The sequence below is a fragment of the Xenopus laevis genome, chromosome 4L (assembly GCF_017654675.1).
Source record: "Xenopus laevis strain J_2021 chromosome 4L, Xenopus_laevis_v10.1, whole genome shotgun sequence".
Taxonomy (NCBI): domain Eukaryota; kingdom Metazoa; phylum Chordata; class Amphibia; order Anura; family Pipidae; genus Xenopus; species Xenopus laevis.
In genome coordinates, this window is record NC_054377.1 from 70,558,691 (window position 1) to 70,572,933 (window position 14,243).

Genomic DNA, 14,243 nt, shown 5'->3' on the forward strand with positions numbered 1-14,243 from the left:
TAACAGCGATAGTAAAAAACAAAAGAGAGTACCATGACATTATCTGGCAACCTTGGGAAGATTTTAAAAAGTCCTCTTCCTTTCCATTACAACTTAAGGTGGCCATACACGGATAGATCCGCTCGTTTGGCGATGTCGCCAAACGAGCGGATCTCCCTCCGATATGCCCACCTTGAGGTGGGCAATATCGGGCTGATCCGATCGTGGGCCCTAGGGCCCAACGATCGGATCCTAGCGTTCACCAAACGGGCGGTCGGATCGCGGGACCGCATCAACGAACAGATGCGGCCGCAATCCGACGGGATTTTTAATCCCATCCGATCGAGATCTGGCCGACTTTCGGCCAGATCTCGATCGGGGAAGCCCGTCGGGGGCCCCCATACACGGGCCAATAAGCTGCCGACACGGTCTGTCGGCAGCTTTTATCGGCCCGTGTATGGCCACCTTTAGTTGATACCGACTCCTACCCATAGGATAAAAATCAATGGAACTATTTGGAACATTTTTATTGTCAAAATGATACAGTTAGGAAAACATGTACCTAATCACTATGATATAATAGCACGACAATTTGAGATTGTGGTTTAACAAAAATTATGAAACTTTACTTTTATGATTTCTTTTTATTTTAATTTTTTGGTTAAAGGTTAAATACAGCATTTCATTATCAACATTGTTTCAGATGATCAGATATGTAAACTGACATGACATATTGATTGTAATGCAACAACGATATCTTGCTTACTTTATCCAATGTTGAAACATGTATGCTTTATTATGAAAACTAATAAACAGAGATATGTTAAAAAAAAAATAGGCCAATGTAAATGTGGTTATATTTAGAATTAAATCGGATGCATGCAGAAATTTACTTTGCAGTTCTGCATTGCATTCTGCAATAAGTAGATTTTATATGGGATGAAGGTAAAATATCCCAAACTAGGAAGGCCCATAGCATTAAAACTATTTACATTAGCATCTGGGGGAATTAAATAGAATTTAAATAGAAATTTGACCCCCATCTAAAAAAACAAATGCTCTGTTAGGCTACAAATTTATTGTTGCATACAATAGTTTAAAAGACTATGGCTGTATGGTGGTGGTGCTCTATCCAGAAACCTTGCTGCTTGACTTAGTTCCCTTATTCCATATAGTAAAGAAGTAGGATGGCACACACACATTTATTGTTATTGCTACTTTTTATTACTTATCTTTCTATTTAGGATGTCTCCTATTCATATTCCAGTCTCTTATTCAAAACAATGCATGATTGCTAGGGTAATTTGGATCCTAGCAACCAGACTGTTGACATTGCAAACTGGAGTACTGCTGAATAAAAAGCTAAATAACTCAAAAACCACAAATAATAAGAAATGAAGACCGATTGCAAATTGCTTTAGAGTATCACTCTCTACAGCATACTAAAATTTAATTCAAAGGGGAACAACCCCTTTAAAGACAATAAGAAAGCCAAAAAGTATAACTAGGTGGTCTAGTGACCCCAGTTACTAACCTACCTTCCCCTCTATAAAAGATAACCAGTATACAAAAACCTGAAATAGGGAATTTAAATAGCTTACTGTAAATTCCTTTTTCCTCAGTCCCGAAGGCAGCATTTACTATAGAGAGAGCTCCTCCTAGGGTAGGAAAACATCACCCAGCATAATAAAACACTCCTCCCCTTTCTCCCTATAAAGGTGTCTTCCCCCAATACCCCTCAGTGATTAACAAGCAATACACATCATTAATGCCAAGGTTTTTAATAAGGGAGGGAAAAAAATGTGCTGCCTTCGGGACTGAGGGAAAAGGAATTTACGGTAAGCAATTTAAATTCCCTATTTCCCTCACGTCCCTTGGCAGCACTTACTATAGAGAGTTGATAAGCAGTAGTAATGGGAGGGTTATTTAGCTTGCGAAAGCCACTTCCCTGGGTGTACCCACGTTGAGTCTGTAATGGTTTGAGAAGGTTTTGAAGCTTGACCAGGACGCTGTCCTGCAGATTTGGTCCACAGAAACTCCAGCACTTTCTGCCCATGAGGCTGACACTGCCCGAGTTGAATGAGCAAAGTCCCAATGGAACTGGTTTTGTTGTGACGTATATGCAAATGTAATTGCCTGTTTTATCCACCTGGATATAGACATCTTTGATGTGGTTTTCCCTTTTCTTATACCTGCATATGTTATAAACAGGCAATTAGATATTCTAAATTTTTGTACTTTCTTCAGATACATTAAAATGCATCTTTTAACATCCAGAAAATGAAGATCTTCTTCATGTTTATTCTAAGGCTTCGGATAGAAATCAGGCAAGACGATTTCAAAATTAACATAAATATTTGATGAAACTTTAGGTCAAAATGAAGGGTCTGCTTTAAGAATGATCCTGACTTGAAGAATTTGTAAGTAATGTTCCTTACAGGACAGGTCGTGTATTTCACCAACCCTTCTTGCCGAGCAAATGGCTACCAGAAATACAGTCTTAATTGTAAGATGAAATAATGTAGCTTCTTTTAATGGTTCAAAGGGAGCTTTCTGAAGGACTTTAAGCACCATATCTAAATCCCATACTGGTGTTAATGGTTTGCTTTTTAGTTTGATGTTTTGCATTGCTTTTACCAACCTTTTTACTAATGGTTGTTCTGCTAATGCCAAGTTCTTAAAAGCTTCTAGCGCCGCTATCTGAACTTTAATTGTATTCAGGGCTAGATTTTTTCTAAACCCATCATGCAAAAAGTCCAGAATCATGGAAATGGGGGCTGTTTCCGGAAACTATTTTCTTTTAATGCACCATTTTCGAAACAGAGTCCATATTCTTTGATATATATTATTAGTAACTATCTTCCTGCTATGTAGTAAGGTATCGATTACCGCTGGGGAAATGCCTTGTAATGTTAACGCATCCCTTTCAGTCTCCACGCGGTAAGTTGTAATGGAGTCAGGTCTGCATAGGAGATCGGCCCCTGAGTCAGTAGGTCCTTCCTCCTAGGCAAACGCCATGGTGGGCTTATGGATAGTTGGATTAATTCTGAGTACCAACTCCTCCTTGGCCATGCTGGAGCTATTAGAATTATTTCCGCTGGGGTTAGTCGTATTTTCCTGACTACTCTGCCCACTAATGGAATTAATTGTGGGAATATGTAAGCACGACTGAAACTCCAGGGTTGAGCCAGCGCATCCACAGCTACTTCTACTTGACTGCTTGTTAGTGAGAAGAATCTTGGAACTTTTTTGTTTTGTTTTGATGCCATGAGGTCTATGTCTGGAAACCCCCATCGTTTGCAAATCTGATAAAACACCTCTTGGTTTAGACTCCATTCTCCTGGATGTAAATCTTTGCGACTTAAAAAGTCCGCTCTGAAATTTGAATGGCCTGAAATGTGTCGAGCAGTGAGGCTGTTTAAATTGCGTTCTGCCCATTTGAATATTCTTTTTGCTCTGTGCATAAGATCTTGACTTCTTAGACCTCCTTGATGATTTAAGTAAAATGCTGTTGTTACATTGTCTGTATGGACCAGAAAATTTTCGTTTTTTATATATGGGGCAAAAGATTTTAAGGCTCTCCAAACTGCCTCTAACTCCAATGAATTGGCTGAAAGATCTGTCATACCATCTTCCTTGTTCTGAAATATCTTGAAGATGAGCCCCCCAGCCTCTTTTGCTTGCATCTGTTGTGATTAATTTTGTGGGCCCAGGGAACAATTGATTTCCTTTCATTAAATTCTTTGTCTGCATCCACCAGGTAAGTGACCTCCTTATTTCTTGTGGTAAGTGAACTTTTTTGTTTAAGGACTTTTTCTGATAATCCCATATCATATTTAGAAACTCCTGCAACTCCTTCATATGAGCTTTGGCCCAGGGAACGGCTACTATGGCTGCTGAAAAAAGTCCAAGGACCTCTGTTACTTGTCTTATAGAAGACACTTCTCTTTCTTGCAACAATTTCACTTTGTCTTTGATCTTGCAAGCCTTTTCCAATGGTAGAGAAACTTTGCCTATTTCGGTATCTAGAATCATGCCTAAAAACTTTATTTTTGTTGATGGACGCAGATTGGATTTTTCCCAATTTATAATCCATCCCAATGATTGAAGAACTTGTACTGTTAGATTTACATGTTCTCCCAGGATGGACTGAGAATCTGCTTTTATAAGGCAATCGTCTAAATATGGTTTTATTGAGACTCCTTGTGTTCTTAAAAAGGCCACAGCGGTCACTAATACTTTTGTAAACACTCTTGGTGTGCTTGATATTCCGAACGGTAGTGCTGAAAACTGAAGGTGCTCTGTGAAAGTGGATCCTCTTATGGCCACCCTTAGGACTTTTTGATGACACGGTCTTATTGGTATGTGCAAGTATGCGTTCTGTAAATCTAGTGTTACCATTTCCTCTTGTTCTCGAAGAGCTTGTATTGTAGATTGCATAGTTTCCATCTTGAATTTCTTTTTGCTTATGAAGTTGTTTAAATACCTCAAGTCTATGACTGCTCTGTATTTTCCTTTTGGTTTCGGGACTAAAAATATTTGAGAATATACATCCATACATTTTTCTCCTTGAGGTACTTGGATTAATACTCCTTGATCTTTGAAGTCCTGAATCGCCGCACACATAGCGTTCTTTTCTTTTTGCCTTTTTGGAAGATATGTTTTTATATATTTTGTTGGGGGGAATGATTCGAACTCTATGGCATAACCTTTTTCTATTGTTTGTAGCACCCATTTGTCGGATGTTATTTTTGTCCATTCTGCTGTAAACTTCTTGAGTCTCCCTCCAACTCGTCTGGCGTCATGCTAAAAATGGTCGCTGATGAAAATTTGTGCGGCCTCTTCCTCTACTGGATCGCCCTCTGAACTGATTATAGGATCTATCCTTTGATGTCTTTTGATTTCTCCAGTCCTGCCGATATCTATAGGAAGTACGAAACCCTCGAAAGGGGCGTTTAGCACTTCTTTTGTCTTGAGGTAAACATTTTACCTTATCATCGGATTTCTTTTCCACCAAAGATTCGAGTTCGGATCCAAACAATTTTTCTCCCTCAATGGAAGATTAAGTAAGCGATTCTTTGATGCTATATCTGCAATCCATGGTTTTAACAATATCGCTCTTCTTGCTGATGTTGCGAATGTAGTCGATTTAGATAAGATATCTATTGAGGCTAAGGCTGCCTCAGTAAGACAATCAGCTGCTGATGACAACATAGGTAGGTCTGCCAATAATTTGTCTCTTGACACCCCTTTTTTCAATTCCTTCTCTAGCTGTGTGATCCATACCTTTAGGGATCTTGCCACTGAAGCTGCAGCCACCACTGGTTTAAATCCTGCTGCTGCTGCCAGAAAGGCTTTCCGTAAAGCCCCATCAGCCTTCCTGTCCATCGGATCTCGAAGACCTGTGCTGTCTTCTAGGGGAAGCGTTGTTCTTTTAATTGTTTGTGCTACAGGAGGATCCAATTTAGGAGCATTATCCCAAGGTTTAGAATCAGCCACATCTAAAGGAAATAACATGTTAAACTTCTTTTGAAGAATAAACTTTCTATCCAAATTAGAACACTGATTCTTAATTTTGCCTTTAATAGCTTCATCCAGTGGAAAACATACTTTACGTTTATTTATGTTTGCAAAAAGTTTACTTGATTTTTTGGGTGGTTCTGAAGTATCTTCCAATCCCATTGTTTCCCCTACAGCCAATATCAGAGAATCTATGTCTTCTATAGGAAAAAAATCTTCCATATCTGAATATTCTGACTCAGAATCTGGCTTATACTTTGATGGACCTGGTTCATCAGAGGAGATACTGTCATAAAGGAGGCTCTCCTCAGCAGGTGCATCATTATGCCGTTTATCCTGACTAAAGGATTCAAAAGCTTGCACCATTGCATCCTTCATCCAGGACATTAATTCCTCAGAGCCAGCTGTAGTGCCTGCTGTACTTTTAATCTTTTCCTTACAAGCCCCGCATAATTTATTTGTTTCAGTGGACAAAAATTTGCTCTCACAGCCCAAGCAAATAACTTGCAACATTCTCTTAGCCATTTCTTTCTTATCTTTTGGTGATTCATTTGGGGTATCTTTATTTTTAGCCTTCTCTTTAGCTTTGCCTTTTACTTCCCCTTTCTCCGGTGCAGTGTCAGCCATACTGAAAGACACAAGCAGAACCGGACTTTATTATATTCCTTAAGTATTTCATTCTGCACCCATGCATATAAAATGAGACTTACTTGTGCCTTAAGTGCGCAGCGTTTGGGGACCGAGACATCGGCGTGTACACCAAGGAGAGGTGATCCGCCGCCATGCCGCATGTTGTAATATGCCGATAACCCGGAAGTGACGCGAACTGACGTAACTTCTGCTACTCATCAGCGCTCTGCGCTTCCCCACGAACACTGTGCGCACAAGCTGGGGGCCGGTCATCTGATCGGCGCCCTAAATTTATAGGCAGCTTTCTCTGTGCGGAGGCTATTCATTTGAGTAGCGCCCAGTTACATGTTGCGGAGGCACATTCATTTGAAATGGGTCCGTCTCCTTACTCCATATTTAATACGGGGGCCAATCATCTGAAAGGCGCCCATACTCCATTTATCCTAATTGTATCTCGTTGAATGCTGGAACGATATACCCTTCACCGGTAGGAAAAAAACACTGAGGGGTATTGGGGGAAGACACCTTTATAGGGAGAAAGGGGAGGAGTGTTTTATTATACTGGGCGATGTTTTCCTACCCTAGGAGGAGCTCTCTCTATAGTAAGTGCTGCCAAGGGACGTGAGGGAAACTGAAGTTAAAACATTTGTGAATCAGGCATAATGTGTATTTTCTGGCACAAAGGTCCCACTGTAACTCCAATTTGGGGCTAACTCCACTTTTGTACTAAACCACAGATTACATTCAATTTTTGATTACATTCAACTGCTGAGCTACCCTTGTGAACAGGTATATCCAGTTTTGTAAGTGAGCATTTCATCCGACTATACTTGAATATAAAACAGAGATCTGTACAAGATACAAGTGCCAAATGTATAGAAAATCTGATTAAAAAAAGCAGCAAATGTTTTTTAATTAAGCAACAGGACATGCAGCATATTATATTGTTACACAATTGATCCTTTCCTGTTCTGATCATGAAAAGAGGATGCCAAAAATAATAACATTCAGCTAAACAAAAGATTGCTAGTTGAAATTTTTCTGTCAACTAATTTCTGTGGATAGTAATGGGAAAAACTGTTCAGTTGCAGAGTGAGTTAGTGTCTCACTATCTGTGTGTTAACATCTCTGAATTAGCAATGTGCCTAGCAGTTATTAATTGGCTGTCAGTTGGCATTGCTTCAGGAAATACAGCTCATGCCCAGAACCACTCACAGTTTAGTATTGTTCACCTTTGACTGTGTTCCAATCACCTCCAGGCCCTTCCTTATATTCTTAGTATAAACAATAGCATGTAATGGTACATTGGAAGGATATGGGTGGGAATGCTCTGTGTAACCAGTGAAGCCACTTTCTTACAGCTTAGTTTCCTTCCTCATCATTATTAATAAAGTTGCTTAAAGGGGAACATACAATTTTATTATGTTATACAAGAATCTATTCTGCACATTTTTTAAAAAAAAAATTAATAAACATCCTTTTCTGACTGCAGCTAAAATTGATTTTATTTTGTCTGGGTGATTTACTTTTTGTTTAGGCCATACGGTTCACCTTTCATTCTAACTGCTGCTAGGTTGCTAGGGTAATTAAACCCTAGCAAAGAACTAGAAGTTTAAATTCCAAACTTGGTAGCTTCACAACAAAGGGTATCAAAGAGTATAAACAGAGTTGCTTGGGGAACCCCACCACATTCTACTGTCCTGCTCTCTATAAAGTGCAGTAAATGTAACAGTTTATTGCAGTTAATTTAACATTTGCTAAAATATCTAGAATGCTAACCCAGATGTGCAAGACTTACTGACCTTATATACGTATATATTCACCATCAACTCTCAAAAATGTTAAAAAGACCCTTCTCATTTTCTCGTTCCCTGCAAGTCCCTCCATCATGCATGAACTACTTATTCTATCCTTTATCAATTCCAAATACAGCAAAGTAACCCACAGAGTATTCTTTGTTATTAATTCAAATTAATGACACTGACTTTCAAAGCACTTCATAACTCTGCCCCACCCTACATCTCTGAACTCATCTCTATATACTCACCCAATCGCTTACTACGCTCCTCTACTGACCTGCTACTCAACTCTTCTCTCATTACCCCCTCACATGCTCGCATTCAAGACTTTGCAAGGGCTGCACCCCTCCTCTGGAACTCTCTCCCACAGTCTGTCCGACTTTCTCCCAACCTTTCTGCTTTCAAGAAATCTCTGAAAACGCACTTCTTTCGAGAAGCCTACCCTTACTCTGCTTAAATAACAAACACAACACCACATACAATACCTCATTTCTCACCCACTTAATTTGATCTTGCCCACTCCCACACCTTGTGTATTACTCCCTTCCCTTTAGACTGTATGCCTATGCATAGGGCCTTCCTCACCTTTTTTGTACCTGTATTGATTGTGATGTTTGTTACTCTATATGTTCTCTGTATGTAATTCATGTGATTTAGTTGTATAATCACATTTACTTTACAGTGCTACGCAATATGTTGGCGCTATATAAATACATGTTAATAATAATAATAATAATAAAATAATAATAATTTATCTGGCCTCACTTTCATCCCATGCCAACACATTTCCCAAACTCTATAACATGCTAAGCAAGTCCCCCTTACTTCTCTCCTGCATCCTTAATTCCCCACTCAAAAGGTAAATATTCCACCCACCAGCCTCAATGAAAATTCCATTCAGGTGAAATAAGATATTTGTTGCTTTGCTTGTGAAGCCCTATGGGGGTGGAGGCAGAGCTTTGGAGGTCTGTTATAGCAGGGTCATAGCTACTACATCATTATGAGCATTGAAAGGGGGCTCACCGTGGATTTGGAGGGAAGGCTTGAAACCAGGAACCCTGAAAATCACTATCCTATACATTGGTAAAAACACTGAAGAAGAAGCACTTTAACACCCTCTGAAGCATTAGAACGTTCGGTCTATCATATAGGGAACAACCTACTGAGGCCTATTTACAATAATTCACTTCAACTGCAGATACCGTAACCTTGTGATTACAAAATACCTTTGGCACTGGTTTAAAAACAGCTATAAGCGTATTTAAATGCAATAAAAAAGTTCTCTAGGCAACCTGTAAATTATTAACAATGAATGTGCACTCAGGCTTTGTTCTAACTGCAGACTAGACATTACCAAGATTACCGGTTTGTTAGCTCAGTATTGTGCAATGTGCTTCTGAATTTCTTTTATTATTATTAATGAGTCCAAGCGGAAGGAGAACGATAGAGCCCTGGGTGTATGATGTACAAGACAAATCTGGCCAATACTCCTGGGGCCAAAGCTGCAGATTCCATGTATGTGAATCACCACTGTCATATTTGAAAAACATACTAGTTAATTATAATAACCAATTTTAACTTTTTCTATGTTTGGCAATAAATATAGATCAGGGATTCCCAACTGCCCATGCCAAGGAGATCTAGCTGTTGTTGTAGTATGTTATCCATCATATCCCTGTAACAACCAGTCAGGAGGAGATAGGAATTGATCTTGCTAAGCTGTAGGTTGATTATTTCTGTTGTAGATGTGCACTGAGAAGAACTAGAAAACAAGGTAAAGGACCATTAGCTTTTTTTGTAATCATTAAAAAATGCAAAGAAATCAGTGCCTTCTCCATTCCAGCTGGTTGTCTCTACACTATTACATGCAGGTCTGACTGGCAATCTGTGGATTCTGTCAAATACTGCTGTAAGGGGCTGCTGTAAGTTGCCATAGACACTGTCACTATTAATTGGGCTGATGTGGGGGCTGTTTGGGACTCTGTGTACCTCAAATGCCAGGGCCTATTTTGAATCCCAGTTCAGACCTGGTAACATGATGCCCATTCAGACAATACCAGGGGTGCCTTGGGCAATTCTACTTTCTGAGGCAGCAGAGCCAACCCACTGCTTGTCATTCCCCCCTATATATTTCAATTTGGCAAACATTGCCATATATATATATATATATATATATATATATATATATATATACATATATATATAAAATATATATATTTATTTGTCAGGCAAAATGACTAGTGTCACAATGTTAATCTTTTCTGACCAAGCAAAGTATGAGATAGAAGCACCCAAGCAGACGGCAATCTAATGTGGAATTGAAAGTACTGTAGTATGCAGTATCTGGGGACATGCTTGCTTACAATTGGAGAAAAAAAAGCAACAGCATATTCTGTAGTGCTGGGCAGTAGATGGGTATATAACTGAAACATGCCGTGTCCATTTTACAAAATTTAGCAGGTTATGGAAAGTTTGAACACATTTCATGTTTTATGTGTTATTACAGTTTTGCTAATGAAGGTGAATTGCGCTTTAAAGGACATATAAAGCCTACATTTTCCTACCATGTATATAAGCGGGGCATATCTTCCCCACCAGCCAAACCACATTATTTGTACTATAATGTACCCCCCTCCATTTGCCAGCCACATCACATTTTCCTAAAACAAATAGCAGCTTTCATCTGGCTGCCATTTTCCCTCTGACACATCATCACTAACATTGTGTTTAAGTTGCAAAAGTGCACCAAAAATGTATTAAGCCCACATCATACAATTAGCCTAATTGTATGATGTGGGCTTAATAAATTTTTGGTGAACTTTTGCAACTTAAACACAGTGTGCTGCTGGTTCCTTTTTACATATTGTTATGACCCAGTGACAGGAGTGGGTCCTCCAGTCCAGCACCTGACACTACAAGAAGTGTGTACCAGTAAGGTGAGCGCTCCACGTTAACAGGTATCATCAGTAACATTGACATCTGCAAACAGGACATGTATGATGTAAAGTACATGCATTGCAGAATACAGCTTTACACAGGCACAACATACTTTGAGAAAAAGTTCTGCTGGGGTTGAGGACTGTAATGGTTAAGCTGAGCTCAGGAGAGGAGGTTAGGAGAATAAAATAGAATCAGATAAGCTACAGCAGAGTTTCTATGGGTATCATCAATGCTAACTCTTCATTAGCTGTTAGACTGGAGGGTGTTTTAGTAATCTGAGCTGATAAGAAGCTCAGCCAAAGCAAATTCCTGAGGGAGGGGGCCAAGTGGGTTAGAGGAGGAGAAGGTTTTCTAAGTGATTAAGGGGGTGTTGCAGCCTTACTGTTAACAACCAGAGTGGCAGTGTACCTCTTGACACTGCGCCCTGATCCTAAAGTTGGATTTTCATTTTAGCTTAAGGAGTGCAGCTTTTTTCTGGGGCTCAAGTGCCTGTTAGACTAGCATTAAGAGGCATGCTCTTGCACTCTTTAGCGCTCTAACACTTGCACCTCGGGGAAATGTAAATGAACCCTCATAACCAGATTGTAAACCCCATTGGTAAGGGATCATTGTACTTTAATGATGCAGGAACAAAAAAGTCACAAGTATGAACGACTTTAATTTCTCTAGGTAAAAAAAGCAGAGCTAACATAACATAACACGTAACATAACCTTTATTTTATTTTACATTGCTGTGTCCTTTGCTCCTACCCTCCCTTTGCATCTGTGTTTAACCCTAAACATGTTCTGTCATAGACAATATAATCTTTCCATGTTGCCAGATTATAATAGTAAAAGGTAAAGCTAAAGGGGTCTAAAGCTAAAAATGTGAATATTAGATATCGTCCTTCTCCCCCTAGAGCTTGTGTGAATGATTAGTGGCTTGTTCACATGTAATAAACTCACTTAAGACTCAGGAATGCAAATCTTTAGCCAAGTAAAGCTGGCAACATGCAGGCTGATATCAGCTACTAAACTGGTCACTACAATATAAGCATAAGGATTGCACACTCAATTACTATAAAAAGTCAAAATTTATTGTATCAAACACTTACATAAATCAGCAATTTGCCCGACTGCTGATTTATGTAAGTTTTGATACAATAATTTTTTACTTTTTATAGTAATTGAGTGTGCAATCCTTATGCCTATATTGTATTGACTTGTTTAGGCAGTCGCGATCCTAGAGGGGGGCAGGCCCTGGTGCGTGACGCGCAGCCGGGACCCGCCCCCCTCCGTACGGTCGCATTTGGCCGCAATTTCAGTGGCGAACGGACTGCCGGGAGGCCCTGAGGGGGTGCGGGCCCTGGCCCGCTCGCACCCCCTGCTCCCCCGGTAGTTCCGCCACTGTGTTTAGGAGGCTTTAAATATGCAGTCTCCATCGGATTAGCATCTCAACATTATCCATTTGGGTGCAGGTGAGCACCCCTAGGCCCGTGGTCCTAGTGCCCGCCGTGCTCTAGTGAGCGCAGGCACACTGCTGCACTCCCTATAGAGTGACTGAGCGGCATGGCGCCCCTAGGAATTTGCCGCCTTTGTGGCCTTGCCACAAATCCGGACCTGTTTGGGTGTGCGCCTTCCAAATTCTAGTTCGATAGTAAACTAGTCACTGGCAGCCTGTGAGGGGGCAAAGGTGGCTCCACTCACCCTGCCAAATGATTGGATCCACTTTTGTATGGCCACATTTACTTTAGACCTATGCCCCTCAGACACCAAAGGGGTCATCATTGAAGCAACCTTTGTACCTAGCAGTCTGCTAGTACACAAAAGTAAGCAGTTTAATTGCCAGTATCAGCATGTGTATTGCTATCTTAACTTGTCTTATAATTTCCCTCCCTAGACAGTGACAGTGTTTATTAAATCTAAAGAAGCCACTAAACAGTCACACCAGTAACGGAAAAAAAAACCCAGATAAAAAACGCAAGGTTGTTATGGGATCTGTTATCCGGAAACCCATTATCCAGAAACTTACAGAAAGGCCTTCTCCCATAGACTCAATTATAATCAATTAATCCAGATTTTAAAAAATGGTGTCTTTTTTTTTTTGTAGTGATAAAAACAGTACCTTATACTTGAACCAAACTAAGATATAATTCATCCTTATTGGAAGCAAGACCAGCCTATTGGGTTTATGTAATGTTTACATGATATTCTAGTAGACTTAAGGTATGAAGATCCAAATTACAGAAATATCCATTATCCAGAAAACTCCAGGTCCTGTGCATTCTGGATAACAGATCCTATACCTGTACTAACCTTTCAACATATTTGTTCTAGCTATGTACCATTTCATATTGTCCTAAATGTTTCCTTCTAAAACCATCTATAATGCAGAGAGCATCAGTTCTTCTAGGAACTGAATTTGAATTCTAAAGAAATATGTGCTGATACATGTATATACTGAACAAGTCAGCTCTTGCCAAGATAAATTACACAACTGAAGGTATGCTCTTAACCTTACTGAATTTAATGAGGAACTTAATGCATTTGTGAATGAACATACCCTTTCTGTTCCTCTATTACAGCACTTGTATCCCACTGGCTGCCAAGGGTACAAGTTGTTAATTAACCACTGGCTAGTTATAGTACGTCTTTGTGTAAATCAGAGCCTAAATGAGAACACTTTAATCCACAGTGAAGAAATAATTTTCATCCTTCACCAAAACAGAACAGGAAAACACATTATTGTTATATAATGTAGAACTCAGCAGGTGCTATAAAGCTGCCTGTGCACATATAGCTATAACCCTTTGAACAGTCAGATCCAATTTTCTATAATCAGTGCAATCGGATCAATTTCTGTTGTCAGACATCCTCATTCATCATTCAGACACATGACATGGCTAATTGTATTATGAAATAGGGGCAATATTTCCTAAGTTTCTCTTCTTAAATTAACATAGTTACACAAAACCAATAATAATAAATAGCACAAAGGTCCTGTATACCTTGTAAACCCAAAACTTAGAACTGTATAAAAAAGGCTGAGTCTCACCGACAGAAAGTGCAATCTCCTCAGAATTCAGACAGTAATTTGAGCCATTTCAACATGGAAAAATATGCCTAATAATAAAGCCCTACATCCACACATTGCAGTCCAAAAGACTCTGCTTACGGAAGAATGTTTTTGGATGGCTGATTGGCCAAGCAGAAAGGTCACAGCCATTGATAATCAGACAAAAAGTCTTTTTATCCCTATTGCTAGTATTGGAAAGAACAGTAAAACTAGTGACAAGGATGCAAGCTGCTTGCACAACTTAAATTTCAATATGTTAACTATCCATACCTAGGTATGCATGAATATATGAGAAACTAGAGTATTATATCACTCAAGGT

General features: G+C 39.5%; 1 protein-coding gene across 4 annotated transcripts in view; it reads right to left on the reverse strand.

Annotated features, from left to right (window-relative positions):
• The window catches only part of adgrg1.L (adhesion G protein-coupled receptor G1 L homeolog), an 84,675-nt gene that overhangs the window by 21,621 nt on the left and 48,811 nt on the right, over positions 1 to 14,243 (reverse strand). The window contains exon 2 of one of the 4 annotated variants that reach the window (XM_041590270.1): positions 1,387 to 6,127. The exons of the other annotated variants lie outside the window; for them this stretch is intronic. Within the exon in view, the coding sequence (XP_041446204.1) occupies positions 2,983 to 4,605 (1,623 nt within the window). The 5' untranslated portion in view covers positions 4,606 to 6,127 and the 3' untranslated portion in view covers positions 1,387 to 2,982. Of the gene's footprint in view, positions 1 to 1,386; positions 6,128 to 14,243 lie in introns of those variants that run through there. 4 annotated transcript variants of the gene reach the window in all.